At 38.1% G+C, this 21,515-nt stretch overlaps 1 protein-coding gene across 7 annotated transcripts in view; it reads left to right on the forward strand.

The window, feature by feature from the left end:
- cspg5a (chondroitin sulfate proteoglycan 5a) overlaps positions 1 to 21,515 on the forward strand; it is a 59,014-nt gene that overhangs the window by 13,752 nt on the left and 23,747 nt on the right. For 2 of the 7 annotated variants that reach the window (XM_067448116.1, XM_067448120.1), the window contains exons 1-2: positions 5,665 to 6,171; positions 18,303 to 19,263. In XM_067448116.1, the coding sequence (XP_067304217.1) occupies positions 6,075 to 6,171; positions 18,303 to 19,263 (1,058 nt within the window). In that variant the 5' untranslated portion in view covers positions 5,665 to 6,074. Of the gene's footprint in view, positions 1 to 5,663; positions 6,172 to 18,302; positions 19,264 to 21,515 lie in introns of those variants that run through there. The other 5 variants (XM_067448114.1, XM_067448119.1, XM_067448118.1 and 2 more) reach the window with 4 other exon arrangements.

A 21,515-nucleotide genomic window follows, 5' to 3' on the forward strand; every position in this document is an offset into this window, starting at 1 on the left:
AAAAAAGACAGGAAATACATTTATAATACAAAAGCCCCGATAAGCATAAGAAAAAAAAAAGATTTTTTTTTTTTACCAAATCTTACCAACTCCAAAATTTAAAACAGTTGTGTATTTTTTATATATATATATATATATTTTATTAAGCCTACTTATAATTTAAAAAAAGTAAAATCTATTAAATTTGAAATCTAAATATTATATCCACCTTTGTCCTATACCCCATGGCACTTTGCACACATTATGGAAGAAACTTACATTAAGCTAAGAACAATCAGTGAAAGGTTCGCTCTATGAATATAACAATAAGCGAGGTTTTTTAACTATAGTTACAATGAAGTGACAATATTCTACTCACCCTTCAACCATCAAACATTAAAAGAAAATGTATAAGTGTAAAAGCATTACCGAAATACGTCAGATAATGAATAACCCACAAAAGCTTGATTATTTCCACAGCAATATTACAGACATGTTAAATATCTCTGTAGTAATATTATATAACTTGCGTTACTTTAAAGATGCAGTCTGTAACTTTTTTGGGTTACAAATTATCCAAAAATCAATTTTAGCAAGTACATACCCAACCAGTGTTCAAAATGATCTCCTTACCATAGCCCGATTCACAACAGTAAGCTTGTAATGTTATAATTTGAGTGGTACTGGTAGCTTTTCGCGGGATATGCGAGCTAGGTTATATTGTGTAAGTGGATGCTGCAGGTGGTGGATCATTTGTGGCCTCTTCTTACAGCAGCTGGAATGTAATTAAACTTGTAATTTTGATGCCGGTTTATATTCCAGAAAGTTCAAAACGACAATCATCGTTGACAATGTGTGTGTTGATAGACAACCCACACATACACCTCAAAACATTAGGTTCTTCCACACTGAGGATCCGTGCTGATGCACAATCTACGTAAAGAAGCTAATTCTGACTGCAATTTCAGGGTTCAAACAGAGATGGTAACAAAGTGTTGACACTTCCAGACTGCAGCTTTAATCAAAAATGTTCATTAACTTTAGCATAGAGTGATACTATTTCAAAGTGCTTTGTCATTTCGACATTACTACGGTGGCCGAGAGAGCTCAATGAGCTCCAACTGAAAAAAACGCATTCAAATATAAAAAACACCAATAAATTAAGAAAACATCATCAGTTTGACAACAAATGCTGCAAATACTCACAATGCAACCAAATACAGGAACGTGCTGCAAAAATTTACAATGCATCCAAATACAGAAACTAGTGCTGTCAAAACAATTAATCGTGATTAATCGCATCCAAAGTAAAATTGTGTTTACATGATATGTGTGTGTGTGTGTGTGTGTGTGTGTGTGTGTGTGTGTGTGTGTGTGTGTGTGTGTGTGTGTGTAAACTGTATATAATTGTTAAGTATGGACACATTTTTATTATGATTAATCGTGAGTAATCGGTTTGACAACACTAAAAGAAACACACTGCAAATACTCACAATGAAACCAGATGAAAAAAATGCATGCAAATACTCACAATATAACCAAAAACAGAAACGTACTGCAAAAAACTCACAACTTCTGTATTTGGTTGCGTTGTGAGTATTTGCAGGCGTTTCTGTATTTGTTTGCGTTGTGAGTATTTGCAGGCATTTCTGTATTTGTTTGTGTTGTGAGTATTTGCAGTGTTTCTGTATTTGGTTGCGTTGTGAGTATTTGCAGTGTTTCTGTATTTGGTTGCGTTGTGAGTATTTGCAGTGTTTCTGTATTTGGTTGCGTTGTGAGTATTTGCAGTGTTTCTGTATTTGATGCGTTGTGAGTATTTGCAGTGTTTCTGTATTTGGTTGCGTTGTGAGTATTTGCAGTGTTTCTGTATTTGGTTGCGTTGTGAGTATTTGCAGTGCTTCTGTATTTGGTTGCGTTGTGAGTATTTGCAGTGTTTCTGTATTTGATGCGTTGTGAGTATTTGCAGTGTTTCTGTATTTGGTTGCGTTGTGAGTATTTGCAGTGTTTCTGTATTTGGTTGCGTTGTGAGTATTTGCAGTGCTTCTGTATTTGGTTGCGTTGTGAGTATTTGCAGTGTTTCTGTATTTGATGCGTTGTGAGTATTTGCAGCCATTTCTGTATTTGATGCGTTGTGAGTATTTGCAGCCATTTCTGTATTTGGTTGCGTTGTGAGTATTTGCAGTGTTTCTGTATTTGATGCGTTGTGAGTATTTGCTGGTGTTTCTGTATTTGGTTGCGTTGTGAGTATTTGCAGGCGTTTCTGTATTTGGTTGCGTTGTGAGTATTTGCAGGCGTTTCTGTATTTGATGAGTTGTGAGTATTTGCAGGTGTTTCTGTATTTGGTTGCGATATGAGTATTTGCAGCCATTTCTGTATTTGGTTGTGTTGTGAGTATTTGCAGCCATTTCTGTATTTGGTTGCGTTGTGAGTATTTGCAGCCATTTCTGTATTTGGTTGCGTTGTGAGTATTTGCAGTGTTTCTGTATTTGGTTGCGTTGTGAGTATTTGCAGTGTTTCTGTATTTGGTTGCGTTGTGAGTATTTGCAGTGTTTCTGTATTTGGTTGCGTTGTGAGTATTTGCAGTGTTTCTGTATTTGGTTGCATTGTGAGTATTTGCAGTGTTTCTGTATTTGGTTACGTTGTGAGTATTTGCAGTGTTTCTGTATTTGGTGCGTTGTGAGTATTTGCAGTGTTTCTGTATTTGGTTGCGTTGTGAGTATTTGCTGGCGTTTCTGTATTTGGTTGCGTTGTGAGTATTTGCAGCCATTTCTGTATTTGGTTGCGTTGTGAGTATTTGCTGGCGTTTCTGTATTTGGTTGCATTGTGAGTATTTGCAGTGTTTCTGTATTTGGTTGCGTTGTGAGTATTTGCAGTGTTTCTGTATTTGAGGCGTTGTGAGTATTTGCAGTGTTTCTGTATTTGATGCGTTGTGAGTATTTGCAGTGTTTCTGTATTTGATGCGTTGTGAGTATTTGCTGGTGTTTCCGTATTTATTTGTGTTGTTTTTGCAGCACATTTCTGTATTTGGTTGTGTTGTGAGAATTTGCAGCATATGTGTTGTCAAATTAATGTGTTTTCCTAATGTGCTTGTGTGTTTTTTCTGTTTTCTTCAGTTGCAGTGCTTTGAACTCTCTTGGCCAACATAGATCACAAATGCTGTATTTACCTGCTTTAGAAATGTTTCAGTTAAGCACTGCTAACGGGGATAACAAGTGAAAAGTATAGACAATTACATTTTAAATCATCTGTTTAAAAATCTGTTTAAATACAAAGCGTTATGTTATTCTTCTTACGTCTGAAAATAAAACAATAAAGGTGTTTCACAGCTCATTCAGTCAAACTGATAAGAATTATTATCGCATCCTTATTATTTGAAATTATCTATTTCAGTCTTTTTAAATGGAAGTCCCCCAGACAAGTCTCATAATACAAAACGCTGGATAAACAGAGCTACTATTTACTGCTGTATGGAAAAGAACCAGGACACCTTTTTTGTTTCACAGAAGAAAGTGATATCGGTTTGGAATGACATGAGACAAGATCCCTTTAAGCATATAACTGATCAAAAGCATTTTAAGATCTGAAGCATAAATTCAGTCAAGTGCATGCAAACCTTTGACTAGTACTATCAAACAGTGTTTCTCCCAGCACCTATAAGGGAAATGGTATATGGTTGTATATTTGTATTATTGTAAGAGTGCTGGTTGGAGACCACAGTACACCAGCTCTTAGCTTCCGCGGTCTCTTTGAAGCTGAGCCTGTTGGCACTTAACCCGAATCTTGCACACGGAGAGCAGTGTGGGAACCGGTAGGGGGGGAGAAGGAGGCATAGAGACAGGGTTAATGAGTCTGTGGGAAATATCAGTTCTATGGGATTTTTTATGGACTATTATCAGTTAAGATTTTCTTAAGAATAATTTATTATATAATGCAGTGTTTTTATATATATTAATGTATTTTGGTGTTTTTTATATATTGCTGTTGCAGAAACTCACTACAGTAATGCCGTACCAATATAACTTCAGTGACCAGAGGAAAATAATATATCCTGTTTGAAATATTTATGTAGTAATAGTGTATGACCTCTGCAGGGTCAGGAAATGCAAAAAGAAAAAAGCAAGAAAAGCCACCCAGTGAGACTTTCCATAGATTTTAGAGCCTTTTCCTTAATGAATGGATTATTTGTCTATACAAGTGCTAAACAATTGCTATCTGCAATTGTTACCTGATGAAATTAATAGCTAACATGCCCCTTTTAATACAGTGGTATGAAACTTACAGAAGAGCTTTTTTCATTAAGAAAAGCTTTCAGAGGATTTTATTCTCCATACCTCAGCTTCATCAAGCTTGGGCTAGCTGAATAGGTTTAGATGAAATTCACATTGTAAAATGAGGGGTATTCTGGTTCATTCGTCCCATTATAAAAGGACAGTCAGTCGCTTTATTAATTCTTGATGGTGCAATGAATTTTGTGTTCTTCCCTTTTTGCTGATAGCATTATTAGTTATTTTTACTTTGGTCTATTAACACACACACACACACACACACACACACACACACACACACACACACACACACACACACACACACACACACACACACACACACACACACACACACACACACACACACACACACACACACACACACACACACATAGAACACAAACCCAAGGCATTGGTGAACCGCCTGTTGCTGGTCCCTTGTGTTTCTCAAAGGGGCTGTGTGGAAGAATGCTGCCGACCCCCACCGACACCTCCAGCCCTCATGCATTCATCACCACAGCCAGAGGAGTGTATCTCATGCCTCCCGCCCCTCCTCTTCCTTATTGTCCTATTCTCCTCTCCCTAAACCATCAACCCGTAAACAATCTGGACCATATCACAGCCCTCCATAACACATGCATCTCCTCTGCCCTCTTGTCCACTATTAATGGATTTAAATTCATTATTCAAATCTGCATGTTTCGGCATGTAAAGGGCTCGGTGTATGAAGCATTGCTTGATAATGGTCATGAACAATTTAGATTATTTTAGGTAAGATAAAATAAGATGCCCCCTTAAAATATATTGAAAAGCACTGAAATGTATATATTTATTTGTTTATTTAAACATTTATTTTTGGCCTTGTCTTACTCAAACATTGCACAATATAAAAATATTATTATGGTAATTTATGTAATTTACAAAATTATACAAAATAAACAATTATATATACATATTCAACAATGCAGTTCTATTTTCTTCTTTCATATTTACCATATATGCTAATGTTTGAAAATGAAAAACTAAACCACAAGCAGTAAAATCCACTTATCCACTTTATTTATTGATTTATTTAATGTTGACTTTGTCTTAAATGGCTTAGACTTTCATATTTAACAAATGTATTAATAAAAATAAAATCATTTGAACAGTATTGTTATATGTAATTTACAAAATTATTCAAAATAAAAAATGATATACATATTCAACATGTGCAAATATTTGAAAATGAAAGATGCAAGCAGCAAAATCAGTTCCAGCCACTGCTCTACCGTCAGTGGTTCCAACTATCCCAGATAAAAGCCCATTGGATGAGTAAAGGAAAAATCGAGCTTGTACAATGGAGGGCTGTTTTTGTGTCTGTCAGTAGTTGAACATTATTGAAAGGAGTAAGAACTTGGGGAGGGGTTGGGGAGAAGAGGGGGTGGGGAGACAGTGGGAGTCGAAATCATTTTCCCTCTCATACTGTGAGAACGCGTAGAATCGCATCTCTCCAAGTGGACGCGCGTCGGTTTGGTTTCCGGAACCGATTGATTCGGCCAGCGTCCGTCCGTCCGTCCGGTTCTCAGCAAGATCACCGACTTGCATTTGGTCTGTGGCAATGGGATCATAAAGGAACAAATTCCATCGCACGAGAAAAAAAACAGAAGTAAACAAATACGACAAGAGAAGACACCTCACAAAAGAAGTGGACATGGAGAAGCGCAGAGGAGATACGATATAACAGATCGCACCAAACGCAACTAGGATTTACTTCTCGAACTGAACATTTCTGGTTTCCAGGAGACTATAGAATTTTTATTCTGCTAGATTTCTTAGTTACACGCAAGCATGAACCGAAAAGAGATGAGGTTGTGTTCGAGATGCTGGAGCGTGCCGATGCTCTCTGTCCTCCTGGTTGTCTTCTTGACACCGCTGTTTGCACATGGTAAGATTTTTTACACGCACATTAAATCAGCTGATTAGTTCAAACTCGGTAGCCTTCAAACACGAGGTGGCATGACAGAACATCACCACGAAATGAGAATGTCGGTCAGTAGTGCAGGGTTTTGCAGCGCGTAAATCATGACTGCGCGCCGGCTGCTGCTGATGTGCCTGGACCGGCGCCGTGGAAATGTAGGTTAAATGTCGAACTGGGATATTTGGGGATTCGTCCAAAGTGCACATCATTAATTAACCCACATTAAAAGAGAGAACACCACAGAAAACATCTGCAAGCAATTTGCAACCTTTTTATACATATATAAATCTTAAATAATTGCTCATAATGCGCAAATGTATTTTTTCTCCTGGCCATTTTATGCAGTAGTATTCGTAGTAGTAGTAGTAGTGTAGAGTTACTGCGCTGTGGTTACGCCAAAGAGCAGCTGTTGTCACTATGGCAATGATGGAGGCGCACAAAGGCAGGATTAGAGCACCAAATAATTTATGCTCGGACATTCGCGCGCAACAAATCACACTATTTATCCGTGTAGTTTGATTTTACGCGCAGAACAAGAATGCCTTTGTAGTTGTAATGGTCAGTCACTTGGGTTATTTAAGAGATTGTGTCGTTCAGCCAGGGAAGGATGGAGGACCAGCCCAATGGGAGCGACTGTTCGACCCGTTGTGTGTTTCAAATTCCGATAGATCCCAGAGCATTAGGCATGATCTCATTGACGCGCTCAGTGTTTGTTAAAAAAGCCGGCCTTTTTATTAAACATTATAATGTATATTGTATAATTCTGCAGTGGTGGTTTGGAAGGCTCATTGTCCATAGTAGGATGCTCAGTTCCTGCATTTTGTCGCCCAGCAACAGGACAGGGGAAATCTGATGTCTTAATGTTCTTGAATCTGTTAATAGACATGTGAATATTTACGAGCTTTATCTATACTATGTTGTTTCTTTTATCAAATTTTACTTGACGATGCCCCAACCTGCACTAGATCAGCAGTACACCTTTGTTAAAGCTGTGTGATGGCGGTTAGTGTGGTCAGGTAAAAATGATGTCACCGGTGGCCATGCCCTTTGTTAGCTGCATGTACCGGCTTTTGATTTTTAGTTCATTCACTTCATCTCTTTGTTTGAACAATGCATTTTTAGAGATTAAAAAGCAATTTTCGGGTTCTTTGTTGACTGCTGGTCATTCGAGTAGAAGAAGAGTGCCAATGGCCATCATAGACAGCCTTTTCTAATCCATTAGGTCCTTAGTGGTGCGGTGAAACCTTGCAGGAAAATTATATTTGTGCCAGTAACTGGTTTAAAAATGTATTCACTTTCAATATTTGCTGAATCGCCTTTTTATTGTCACAAGAGCCCAATGGACACACTTGCTTGTGCTGAGAGATTCAGCTGCTGCTAGGGAGAAAAAGGTGTTGCCCGCCTCATCTCGTCTTGATTTTAACATCATTCTAATACGATTTTTTCACACATTGACACAAGGACGATTAAAAGCAGTTTGTGTGCCACCTGTTACTGTGCATCAGTCCAAAGCCATGAACGCTTAAAGCAGAATTCTGATCTCAATCCCCTTAATTGAGGAGGATATGGCGATACTCTGTAACCTCGGACACTAGCCCTTGCTCAAATTGAGGTAATTCTGTATGCCATTATATTTATCAATCCCCACAAATGGAATCCACTGTTCTGAATGTTGGCTACTATATTCCCAAATGAGCCAAGGCATGCAGTTTTAGTCATTTTTAATACATGTCCAATCCCCGAGTATTTCAAGGATTGCAGTTCTTTGTTCCAGGGATATGATGTCATGTACACAGCTACTTGATAAAAATTAAGGTTCTTTATTGGCATTGACGGTTCCTTGAAGAACTTTTAACATCCATGGACCCTTTCAAGGTTCTTTAATTGAAATGATCTGCACACTAAGAGAAACGGTTCTTTTAAGAACGGTTCACTGAAAGGTTGAAAATGGTTCTCATTTTGGCACCGTGAAACAACAACAACAAAAAAACCTTTTGGAACCTTTAAGGTGTAATAAGTCTTATTGTGCATTTTTGTCCTTACATTTATGGCTGTTGTGCGGATACATTTGTGCATATGAATCGGATTTGTAGGCAAAGGGGCTGTGTCTTTTCTGCTGGATCTGTTGCAATGTTCACGAAAACAACAGCTCACACGTTTTAGATGGTTTTAGGTGAGGTTAATCAGATTTGCGTTCATTCATAATCATTTGCTGCCAAACAAAGTCAGTGCAGTCTGTTTTCAGAGGAAGGGGGAAAATACATTATTGGGGATTGAGTTTATTTGTTTGAGCAATCTTTTGAAGGCATTCATGTTCTTTTTTTCTTTTTTAAATGAATTAATTTAAAGCAACCAAAAGAAGGGGGGGGGGGGTGGATTATAAAGATGTGCTGTGTTAATGTGGGCTGCTGCCATTTTGTGTTTCATCAGAAACTGATCACCCCACCCTCATGTATCTACCATCTGAATTCATACATGTAATGAAAGCTTATTTAATTAGCTTATCAAAGCAGAAAAAATGACAATGGAGAAGACATATCAGCGGTTGTGCAGATGCTAGAAGATTGAGTAGTTTAAAAGACAGCACATATTTGTTTTTCAAGGTTTTTACTTGAAATTGTGTTGATGTGGACGAATGAATTTGAGATGATGGTTTTTCACACAGCGCATTCGAGCGCCACCGTTGCATTCGCTCTGCACAGTGAGGGCAAGCTGGTTCCCATGGCAACACATCCCTCCTCCATCCAACCACCTGTTGAGTACAGAAATGGAAAGATTTATGCATTGGGAGGTGGAGAGATGTCCAGTGGCAGCTGTGTGACCATGTTTCAAGGTCAAAAGATCTGACTGCTAGTACCTGCATAATTAGCTACGGTAAACTATTGGGGGGGATGGAATCAAAATGTACCCCCTATTTTTTGCACAGAAAACTAAGCCGATTCACAAAATCCTATTGAATAGAGGCAGCGAGTTACATTTTTTTCCATCTACATTTTCTCCTATGCTCCACATCCCTTATTTATATTTCAGATTTAATTATTTTTAGTCTTTGCAAAGTTCTGGAGAAATACAGACAGTGATTAAGGTGCTTCATAATCAATCTCTTTTGGCACCAACTCCCGGATGTACTGTCTCTCTTGAAACAGACCAAAGGACAAAGATGTCTTTATTTACAAGTTCATTGGCTTGGTCTGCTGTTTTAGGGGCCGTTTACACGACACCATTTTCAACTGAAAAATGAAATTGATGCATTGTAAATTGTCCGTTAATTAACATGACATGGCATTTTGGGGACCTGAATGCCATGTATGCCTATGCCATTTTAATTATATATATATATAAAAGGATCATGTGACACTGAAGACTGTAGTAATAATGTTGAAATCACAGGAATTAGTGACATTTTTAAATATTTCAACATAGAAGACCTTGTAGTAATATTTCACAGTATTACTGTTTTACTGCATCTTTGATCAAATACATGTAGCATCGTTGAGCTTAAAAAACATATGTCCTTAATACATATTCCCAATCTTATTGTTTCATGTTATTCCAAAGAAACTTTTTTTCTTTAGATTTTTATATTCAAAGGCCCATTGAAATGCCTTGAAACTTGCAGCATAATTTCCACTGAAACAGGAATACATGACATATCGATCAGCTCCTCCCCTTAAAAAAAAAGCCAATAGCATTTAGTTTATATCACAGACAGCTTGGCCAGAGCCGTTGAGCTTGGTAAAGCCACATCATTTCTAACCGTTCCTCCTAATCTCTTCCATATCACTTTGAAATATAGCATTCTGTGTAGAATTCAAATGGATCCGATACGTTTTATACGATGCGCTCTGTGCTATTGTGTCTCAGGTCTCTGGACACTGTAGCGATTCGCATGTCACTAATGTTAAACTAGACTTCATTTGCACAATGGAAAGCATATTTACACAGTATGAATAGTTCCCTATCCCCTATATAGTGCCAACTATGTGCCATTCACAATGTCGAAAATTGTAAATGCGTGAGCAAGTGGTTTTAGCCACAGCGTGTAGTGGACGGGACGCTTCAGATTCTAGAGAGGATTTGATTGGACAGAAAATCTTATAAGAAGTTGAAGTGCAATGTGATGTCATCAAAATAATTTATCCAAATTGGCAGAAGTGAGAGATTGTTGGTCCTATTTTAATGGTCTGAGCGCATTGTCTGAAGTGCATGGCGCAAGTGCACTTAGGGGCATGTCAAATTCCAACGTTTGATGTGCCAGGTGCACGGTCCAAAAGGGTTGTACTTATTCTCTTAGTAGTACTTATTCTCTCTTCATACTTGTAGTTCGGTTAGTTTGGTCCTGGTCCGCTTAACGTTCACACTGGCATTTTTTAACAGCGAACCTAAAGTTACCGAACCAAAGGCAAGGCATGGCACTTTACCTCCTTGTTACTCCACGTTTGCCCTCTAATGTTAACGTTACTCATTTTGGACACACGATCTTTCCGCATCATCAAATCAGCTGATTTGTAGCGTCGCATCTTGTGACATTACCTCCTGTTTTAGGTTTGTTTACGTATCTTTGGTCCGTGTTGCGTTTATATATCAGTCGAACCGCACCAGAGTTCGTTTGGAAGCGGACTGAGACCCATCTATTTAGCAGTCTCAGTCCGCTTGTTTGGTGAGCACCAGGGTTCGGATGACAGCGTTCACATTTGTTCAAATGAACCACACTAACCAAGCAATCGCACCAGTGTTTGTTTTAATCGAACCAAACATGACAAGTGTGAACGCACCCATATTGAGTCATGGCATGGGTGTGTTTTGGGCTTAACATGAAGCAAACCAATCAGAGTCTCATCTCCCGTTCTCTTTAAAAGTTAGTTGCGCTAGCACCATGCTGGATTCGCTATTTACATGGCAGAATTTGCAAGCTCTTTCCAAAGAAGAAAACTGATAAAGTATATGCTTTAAAAACAAAATTACTTGGAAAGTAAAAGTACTTCAATGCTGTCCGCCTTTGGTGCACACACCTATAGGCACATAATACTAACGCGCTCTTTAAATAATAAAAAAATACTGTGCTATTGGCTTCAGACCAGGTTTTAGACTTTAGACCAAAAGCCAAAAATCTTCCGTTTTGATTTCATGGTGACTTTAATATTCATGCGCCTCTCTCCGGCCACCACTTTTCATGATTCAGCCAATTCCTTATATGGATGAAACTAGATTTTTTTTCTCTTTGAATATTTGAATACATTTATTGCTGACCTCATAGAAATCACAATGTGACTAGACCTATAGATGACTGAAAAACGTTAAATGAAGCTGTTGGGTCCATGGTCTCTGAGTTGTTCCTCCCACAGTTCTTGCTCAGGCAGTCTGCCATCAGAAAAGCATCTGAGGTACAGACGAGCTGTCAGGGCTCTTCGCTGTCCTCCCTTCCCTGTCTGCAGTGCTGCACAAACAAAGAGTCTGGCATCTCCCCAAAGTCATGCAACCAAGACCCGTGGCCATCATTCCTCCAAGCCTGGCCACTAAATAAGGGCCAAACCCCAAATTACCTCCTCCCCTCTGGGCTGCATTGGGGTGCCTGAGAGAAAAAAAGGGGTAACTGAGTATTATGTAACAAGATTTGACCATCTGAGAGAAAAGGGGAAACACAAGGACCCTTTTGTGTCCGCTTTGCCAGGGGCCCCCGGGTTCCTCGCTTCTGTAGTGCGTCCCGTCTGGGAGACGCATTATGGCAGGAGATCTTTGATAATGCCGTGGCTGTAAAGATCTAACCCAAATCTGGCAATTTAACCTACACAATCTGCAAAACCAGCATTCCAACCATAGTGTCAGATGTTTTTGCACTGAACAAATAGTCTTGACTGACTGACCGCCTTGGTGTATTTTACAAAACGAAAAGGAGATACATGAAGGCGAATGTGAAAATCCTGCTCCTAATTAAGTTACCGGCAAGTATCCATGACACGTTTGCTAATGGTTGAAGGACGACGTGCATTAACTGTTCGCACTTATCAAATTCAGACCTTCCACACCAGAGTTTGGTTTCCTATCCCCAGTTTAATCACTGGCTGCTCTCTACATGAGTCACACTAAAACATTGTTATACAATTTAGCAGATACGCTAAACTGAAAATATGATTATGCTACTCAAATGAAAGCTTTATTACTTAGCATTGGCCATGATAATAGTGTAAAAGACTTTAAATGTAGAGATCATGTGTTTTAACTACACATCTGGTTTATATCTATTCTGATTAATGATGTCTTCCTGTATTAGTCATCATATTTAAAACTACTTTTGTATTAAAATAAACACTGGACTCATTTTTGTTTTGTTCTGTGCATGTTTTGCTAAACTGGAAGAGATATTTGTCTACATAGAGTTTTGATTTTTGTACCTTTAGTTCCATCAGACAAATCAGATTTTTAGGACTGACTGTGCACAGTGATATTTTGCACTTTCACCATTGAAACGTTTGGAGACAGGAAGATTTTATTATGATTTTGAAAGAAATGTATACTTTTATTTAGCAAGGATGCCTTAAATTGATCAAAAGTGACAGCAAAGAGATTAACAGTATTATGTTACAAAAAAAATCTATTTTTAATAAATGCTGTTATTATGAACTTTCTATTCATCAAAGAATCCTGAAAAAAATATTTTAACAAAAAAAAAAAAAAAAAAAAAAAAAAAAACTGCACAACTGATTTTAACATTGATCAGAATCCAGACAAACGGCTCCTGAAAATTAGCCTAGAAATCTAGACGCACCCTATCGGCAGCAAATCTAATCTACTGCGAGTGTCGTCTAGCAACTCAATACACGTCTGAGCTGTAAAAACCAAACTCTGGTCAGGCCAATCACATCGAGTCGGTGGGCGGGGCTTAACATAATGACGGCCGAGTTGCGTTTGCGTGCTTCTAGTAAACACAGAAACTGGCGAACGGCGGCCAGTTTCTGTGAATTGTTTTGACAGCACTAGTTTCTGTATTTGGATGCATTGTAAATTTTTGCAGCACGCTTCTGTATTTGGTTGAATTGTGAGTATTTCCTAGCCTAGAAATCTAGATGCACCCTAGCGGCAGCAAATTTAATCTGCCCGCAAGTGTCGTCTAGGAACTCTCAATACCTTTCTGAGCTGTATTCTTCACAATCTGGACGGGTCAATCACGTCGTGTATAGAGTCGGCGGGCGGGGCCATAATGACGACGGCCGAGTTGCGTTTGCGTGCTTCTAGTAAACACAGAAACTGGCGAACGGCGGTCTTTCGAATCAGCTTTGACTGCGATTCTGGAAGACTTGGAGTTAAGCTTTTCTCTGAGAAAAGAACAAAGAATGGCACTGAAGTCATTCTTAAGAAGGGAAGATGTGTTCTGAGTTTTGCCGACCGGATACGGCGAAGGTTTTGGTTGGATTGAGCTGTCTATGGTGAGTTTCCAGACCAAACATCTTGATGTAGGTCTGGCTTGTCAGGCCACCTGAAAATCTGAAATAAATTACATTTTAAAATATTTATAAACAGAAAACAAAATAAATAGTAATATTATTTCACAATATTGCATTTCCCCTACAAAAATAAGTATACTTCAAGTTAATTTTATTAAGTATATTTATATTAGTAGTTCAAGTATTTTTAAGTACACTTTATTATGTATACTAATATCATTGTTCTAGTAGTATACTTACAAGTGTATTATTTCAATACTATTTGGAACTAAATTGGCTAAATTAGTATACAAAAGTATACTTTAAGTGTAACAGAAGTAAACTTTGACTACACAAAAACCAGTTAAACTGTTTTTTTTCTTTGTACTGCAACTATACAAGTATAGACATACTGATAGTGTACTAGTCAAACTTGTATTTTTAGTTTATGAAGGTACACTTTGAAGTAGCTGTTCTCAGTAAACTACTAGTTTTTTGTTTTTTCAAATATACTTGTACGTTTTTTTTTAAAGTGAACTTAACATTGTACTTATGGGTCCAGATTATTAAAACAGGGCAAATTAGTGAACGTGAACTCCAAAATAAATATTGCAGATAGGAGTGGAAAATTCTGCCCGTCATCTACTAATGACATGGAAATGAAAGAACACAGCCGTAGCAGATCATTTACATAATGACGAGCGCAATCTTCAAGAGAACCGCAAATTAGTGTCTGGTTTAAGACATTTTTTGGGCTGTAAATAATGGTGCAAATACCAGTAAATTGACAAGCACAAACTTTAGTAAATCACCTTGCATGATTCATTTAAAGACTCTCCTACCATACATTTTGGATCTGGAAAGGGAAACTCCTACAAATGCATATGCAATAAGTTCAGACGCAAAAATGACCCTGTCCAAATTTTCACTGCGTGTCTTTAGTAAATCCTGTTTAGTTTTTTTTATTCCAAAAGAGGGTTTGTGCAGGTACAAACGTTTAGTGTATCTGGCCCATAGTTAACTATTTAGGCTATACTTGTGTTATTTTTACATTAAGTATACTTTCATTTTTATACTTGAAATATACCTTTAACTGTACTTTAAGTAGATTTGAAGTATGCCCACTACCAGTGGACTACACAAATATTTACATACTTAGAATCTGTTTTATAATATTTTGTACAATTATGTGAAAAAAAGTATTAATAGACTACTCAACAGTAAACAACTGCAAGCTCAAGTAAACTTAGAATACTTAATTATACTTTTAAGTATATCTCGATCATGATCTGAGACTGAGTACAAGACTGAGTACAAGTTTAGGCCAAATATGCTTCCAATTTTCTGTCTGTGTAAGTCAAGTACTTAAGTGTAATTTTAAAGAACTGCTATATTTCCGAATTATATATTCGGAAGAATATATAGAATTATATAAAAAGTAGACTTAAAGTATAATTTCTTTAATTTTAGTTTAAAAGAAGTATGCTAATAGCACAATTTAATAAACTTAAATTGCATAAATAAATGCAGACTTAAGAGGTGTCTAAATATCTGTTGTTTCTTTTCTGTTCAGTCTACAGAAAACTAAATGGAAAAAGTTTCAAAGTGTTTGTGTGCTGGCTATTTGGTGTCAAAATTGCTGATGTCTTGAAAACAGCATTGATGGCCTCCTCACCCTCTATGTTGTGTGTGTTGTGTTTATTCAAACTGATTTGACATCTGTGTTTGAAAGGCCTGCATGAGTGCAGAGATCTAAATGCTAATTTCTAGATTCCCTAACGTCTAATGTTACCACAAAGGAGCTGTATTAGATTCATCTCTATCAGATTTGTCACATAAATACTACATTAGTGATTCGTACTCTAATAAAATCCAGACCAAGCACATCTGGCCATTTTTGGGAACCTTTTTCTGAGGGAGCATCTCTGTGCCAAAGATCTTAGTCTCCACTGTCACATGTTATGTCTCCGGCAATATACTCAGTTTATTTCTTTATTAGTCACTGGTTTTAAGTGAAAAAACACAGATGTTCTTGGAGCAAAAATGTCTTAGCAATACAGAAGTAAATAAAATAATCATCAATAAAGCGGTCAGATAATGGCACAGGAAAATCAATGGAATGTTCATGTACTGTAAGTTTGCTTAGACTTTTGCTCTGTGCGACAGGACAGTATCACAAATCCACTGTTTTAAAGCACACTGTTGACTGAGTCCATGTACCTGTTCAGAAGATTTGCTATTGCCATTCTAAAAATACACATCATTTTCGTGATGTGTGTAGTGGAAGCAGCAACATATTTTTGAGCTTACAATACACAAATATCTTTGTTTGGTTTCAACTGCGGAGTGTTTTACCAATTCATTGCGTGAGTCCATGCTTAGTGTTCCTGGGCATATTATAAAAGATCAATTTGGTGTTCTTACCATGTTTTACACACACACACACACACACACACACACACACACACACACGCACACAGGCACACACGCACACACACACACACACACACACACACACTGTAGTTGCCTGTAGTTGTCATCATAGGTACACTTCACCTATGAGAGACAGAATAAGGGGGGTGGGGGGTGGGTGGATTGGGATTCCAGAAACATCACATTGTCTGATTTTTAAATAATTGATTTGCAAATTATGGGGGAAAATAAGTATTTGGTCATCTACAAAAAAGCAAGATTTCTGGCTCTCACAGACCTGTAACTTCTTCTTTAAGTGGCTCCTCTGTCCTCCACTCATTACCTGGAATAATGGCATCTGTTTGAACTCGTTATAAGTATAAAAGACAGCTGTCCACAACCTCAAACAGTCAGACTCCAAGCTCCACTATGGCCATGACCAAAGAGCTTTCAAAAGAAAGCAGAAACAAAATTGTAGACCTGCACCAGGCTGGGAAGACTGAATCTGCAATAGGTAAGCAGCTTGATGTGAAGAAATCAACTGTGGGAGCAATTATTAGAAAATGGAAGACATATAAGACCACTGATAATCTCCCTCAATCTGGGGCTCCACGGAAGATCTCACCCTGTCAAAATTATCACAAGAACGGTGAGCAAAAATCCCAGAACCGCACCGGGGGACCTAGTGAATGACTTGCAGAGAGCTGGGACCACAGTAACAAAGGATACCATCAATGATCCCAAACACAGCGTCCGGGCAACAAAAGAGTGGCTTCATAAGATCTCAACCCCATAGAAAATCTTTGGACGGAGTTGAAAATCTGTGTTGCCCAGCCACACTCCCAAAACATCTCTGCTCTAGAGGAGATTTACATGGAGGAATGGGCCAAACTACCAGCAACAGCATGTAAAAGCCTTTTGGCGACTTAAAAAAAACGTTTGACCTCTGTCATTGCCAACAAATTATTGAGATTAATTTTTGTTATTGACCAAATACTTATTTTCCACCATAATTTGCAAATAAATTCTTTAAAATCAGACGGTTGTTTTTTCTTATTCTGTCTCTCATAGTTGAAGTGTACATATGATGAAAATTACATGCCTCTCATCTTTTTAAGTGCGAGAGAACTTGCACTATTGGTGGCTGACTAAATTGTTTTTTGCCTCACTGTATATACACACTATGAAAACATGTATAAAAAAGCTTTTATTTATTTGTCACCAAGCCTTGTTACTTTAACAAAATGACATTACACCTGATGTAATTTTTTGTTGTTGGATTAGACCTGATAAGATGACAAAAGAATTTGTTCTTTTCTCGTGGTCAAAGATGTGTCTTTTTTAGCTAATCATTGCTTCGCTGGGAGCCCCTATGATTCAAGTCTCGACCCCTAATCCCTAATCCTGCCTTTGAGAACCATGTACATTAGTAAAATAATTGCACCTAATCTCAAGGCTTTCTAAAGAGGCTTTTTAAAGATATTGGGAGACCTACCACTGAGAATGAATAAGCAAAGAGTTAAATACAAGTGGCTTTACTGTTTGGATGAATGTGAGACCCTGTTTACACCTGGTATAAAGATGCGTTTTGGACGAGCTATAGGTGCAAACAGGGCCTACATTTTTTTTAGCTTGTCTACTTTCAACCACTTCCAGAGGTAATCAAAAACACATCCGACCAGATTGCTTTCATAGCTTTCATAGTGACTTTACTTTGTTTATGCATTAAGTCAGTAGGTGCAGAGTCGGTGGTTCGAACACATTCAAGTTCAACCCACCTACTCTGCACCTACTGACTTATTGCACAAACATGATGTGAGGCACGCTAGCCAAATGGGATTTAAACTTTCTCAGTTGAAGACCCAAGTTAGGTTTGTAGATAGGTTTGTACCAAGCACAATGTTCTCTCACCATTCCTTATTTCTAACATGCACTCACCGTGTTCGTCGTGGTCTCGTGGCTGTCTCCATATGCTTTTATGTTGTCTCCATGCGCGTTTACATGTAAATTGTGCAAGCTTATTTTGTCCATTTGATCGAAAGATCTGAAAATACACATACATTTTCCCACCCATAGTCTCTGTCCTCAAAGAAATCAGGACAGAAGTGGTTGATCAAAGACAAAAGAGATGGATTAAAACAGGTGTAAATGGAAAAGCATCTCCCTCGTCTACTTGTGATCCGACCAAAATGCACCTTAATACCAGGTGCAAACAGGGCGTAAGGATTTTCATTCTTTCTAACTGTTATCTGCTCCTTTCAACAGGTAACTCTGTGGTGGGGAATGAAACTGAGGCTGATAGTGCTGTTAATGGGACCTCCTTGTCTACCGAGGGGGAGGAGGAGAAGATAGAGGATGTGTCACAGTTCTCCATCTTGTCCAGCACCTTAGACCTGACTCGCACCGGACAAAAGCTCGAAGATAAAGAAATAGGCAGTGGCATGCAGGAAGAAATGTTCTCGCCGACTCCAGAAACTCCAATTTCTAGTGAGGATGCCACAACCACTTTGGAAAGCCCAGAGATCAGCCCCGACTCTGCTGAGGATGAACACTTGCTTCCCCATGGGCCTGTTATGCCTGAAACCGTGAAGCCTTCAAGCTATGAGTCTGAAGAGAAGCATGAAGTGGAAGAGGAAATGAGGCAGCAAGTGCCTACACAACCACCCCGGCCGGATGCTAAAGAAGACATGGAGACCACTGTGCTTGACCTCGACCATGAGCAATCCCCCACGACCGTGTCCCCAACTCATCCACCTTCCCCATCTGACATAATCGTAGATTTCATAGACTCCACCTCCCGGCCCAAGAACCTAGACCCACCATCTCAGTCACCGCACGAGCTTCAGGGTGACCCCACCTCCTTGTCCATGCCCGACAACTATGACTACATGACGCCCTATGACGACGGCGTGTCTCCCACTACTGACGATTACCCCTACAGCAGCACTACTGAGTCTTACGATGATGACGTCTCCCCTACCCCTCCTTCCAAATACTTCCCTCCCCGATTGCCCTCCAACCCTGGTTTCTCGTTTCCCAAAGGAGCTACTGTGAACGAAGACACCCGTGCTCCCCCTGGTGTGATCGACTCAGTTAATGGCTCAGAATGTCGGCAGGGCTTTGTCCGTATCAATGGTACCTGCAAGTCTCCATGTGATCTGCAGCCCAACTACTGCTTCAACGGGGGCCAGTGCTACATCCTGGAAGGAACTCAAATGCTCTGCAGGTAAGCGTTTAGAAGAAGCAGTTCATACACTCAGCTAAGAATCACAATTAATTTAGGACTTTTGGTTTGTTTAGGACAGGTGTTCTATTACTTTTCTATGTGATTAGACTTGCAATTTTCACTTAGTGGATGTTAAAACAGGTGACAAAATCCCATAGGCTTACATTGAAGACATAACCCAATCCATATCTAGTGACTAGAGTCCTTGAGGGTCTGCTTTTCTGATTCTGCTTTTCTTGCTCACTGAGCAATCATCCAAAAACCCTACCAAACCCAGCAAACATTCAGAGCACATTAGCAACATGGCTGCATGCCATTCAGAATTCAGTTGAGGGTGTCTTTTAAATTCCTGATGTAATGAATGGAATACAGAATTAGAATGGAATTGGAAAGAAATTCAACTCTAGATTTTTTTAACTACAAAAACAATGTTTGTCAAAATTTGAACATTGGCTACACATTGGCAAACCTTTTTTTTCTTTTTTTCTTTTTATTTTTTTTTACGTTTTGTTTAGAAACAATGTTGATAACCATGAACTTTAAAGGTTTAGAGGCCTCAGAGAGAACAATACAGATCAAGATAGACAGACAATTGTGGCAATTTCGATTCAAATTCACAATCATATTGAAAGTGAGCCAATCTGAATTCTGAATTTTGCACATCCCTGTCTGTAACCACATAAAAATGCCCTGGCAACCTCCCACAACGCCCTAGTTTATGCATGAGCAAACACCGCTGGTATTTTCTTTGGAAAAATCTAGTTCTAAATTGGAATGAAATGGAGGGAACCTCTCAAGAAGATTGGCCTTTACTCATGGCACATCTGGTCACAAGGGGAACTAAGGACTTGCACAAGGACAGACCGAGTGCTGCAGAGCAGAAAGTACCACATGTTTTCCCAGATTCTTTATGAGGAAAGTTTATTAGGAAACTTCCCTCTCGCTGCCAGATTATTTTGAGCACAACTGTTTTTGCCCAAACATGTGACCAAACATGAAACATGCACACAGTCTAGTCACACAAGATTGTTTTCATGTGTCTTGTATTATGCCTAAAATCCTCTCTTTTACTAAGAAAACATTATTCAAAGTCCAATTTTGAAGAATGTCAATAACAGCATGTTCATTACCTTCAGAATCACTGCAAATACAGAACATATACCATAAAAGCAAATGCAGGGCCTATAACAGTTATAAAGAGGTCATCATGAGGATTATGTTTAAGCTGAAAATAAGTATGAGGATATATGAAATTCAGCTTGTTCAAGGGTAGATTAGGTCAAAATGGGGGGAGGATGCTTGAGAGCCGAACTCATTGCTTCCTGAAAAGCTGGAAAAGCTGGATGGATGGATGGATGGATATTTATTGAGATATATATATATATATATATATATATATATATATATATATATATATATATATATATATATATATATATATATATATATATATATATATATATATATATACACCGTATGACTGATGTAAAAAAAAAAATTGTACATCTATAACATTTTTTATCTATCTATCTATCTATCTATCTATCTATCTATCTATCTATCTATCTATCTATCTATCTATCTATCTATCTATCTATCTATCTATCTATCTATCTATCTATCTATCTATCTATCTATCTATCTATCTATCTATCTATCTATCTATCTATCTATCTTTCTTTTTTCTTTTTTTTCTTTTTTTTTACATAAATCACATATTTATGATATTTTGCTGGTTTGGTAGGGTAGACCTTGGGTTAGATTATAGTGATCTCACTACTTCAGAAATGTGATACTGACCGACATTCTCCCTCTACAACTTCACATTGTGATTCCCTTGCCAGTCAGTGCTCTATTAACAACCTATTCATGGTCATAAATCTCTCGTCCCTCCCTCTTTTTGGATTTGTGCAATGACCCTGACTGTATCCCTAACCTTTGTCAGTCCAGAGGTCATGGTTAGCTGTACATTTCAGATTGAATCACATTTATACTTATGAATTTAATTCCAAATTGAAAGTTTTATTGCTCAGAGGTTGCTCTTTCATATTAGCTCATGAGATTTCTCGGGTATGCCTCGTATAAGGACTTTGTCTTAGATGTAACTCCTAAGACATTGTTTGCATTTAGGATGGTTTAGATGCATTTTGGAATAAATATAGATTTATTTATGAATGAGTAAATAGATCATTTGTTTTTAGAAGAATGTGAGAAATGTTTGAGTACATATTGAAATTTATGGTTTTTGATAA

Source organism: Pseudorasbora parva, chromosome 7 (assembly GCF_024679245.1).
Source record: "Pseudorasbora parva isolate DD20220531a chromosome 7, ASM2467924v1, whole genome shotgun sequence".
Classification (NCBI taxonomy): domain Eukaryota; kingdom Metazoa; phylum Chordata; class Actinopteri; order Cypriniformes; family Gobionidae; genus Pseudorasbora; species Pseudorasbora parva.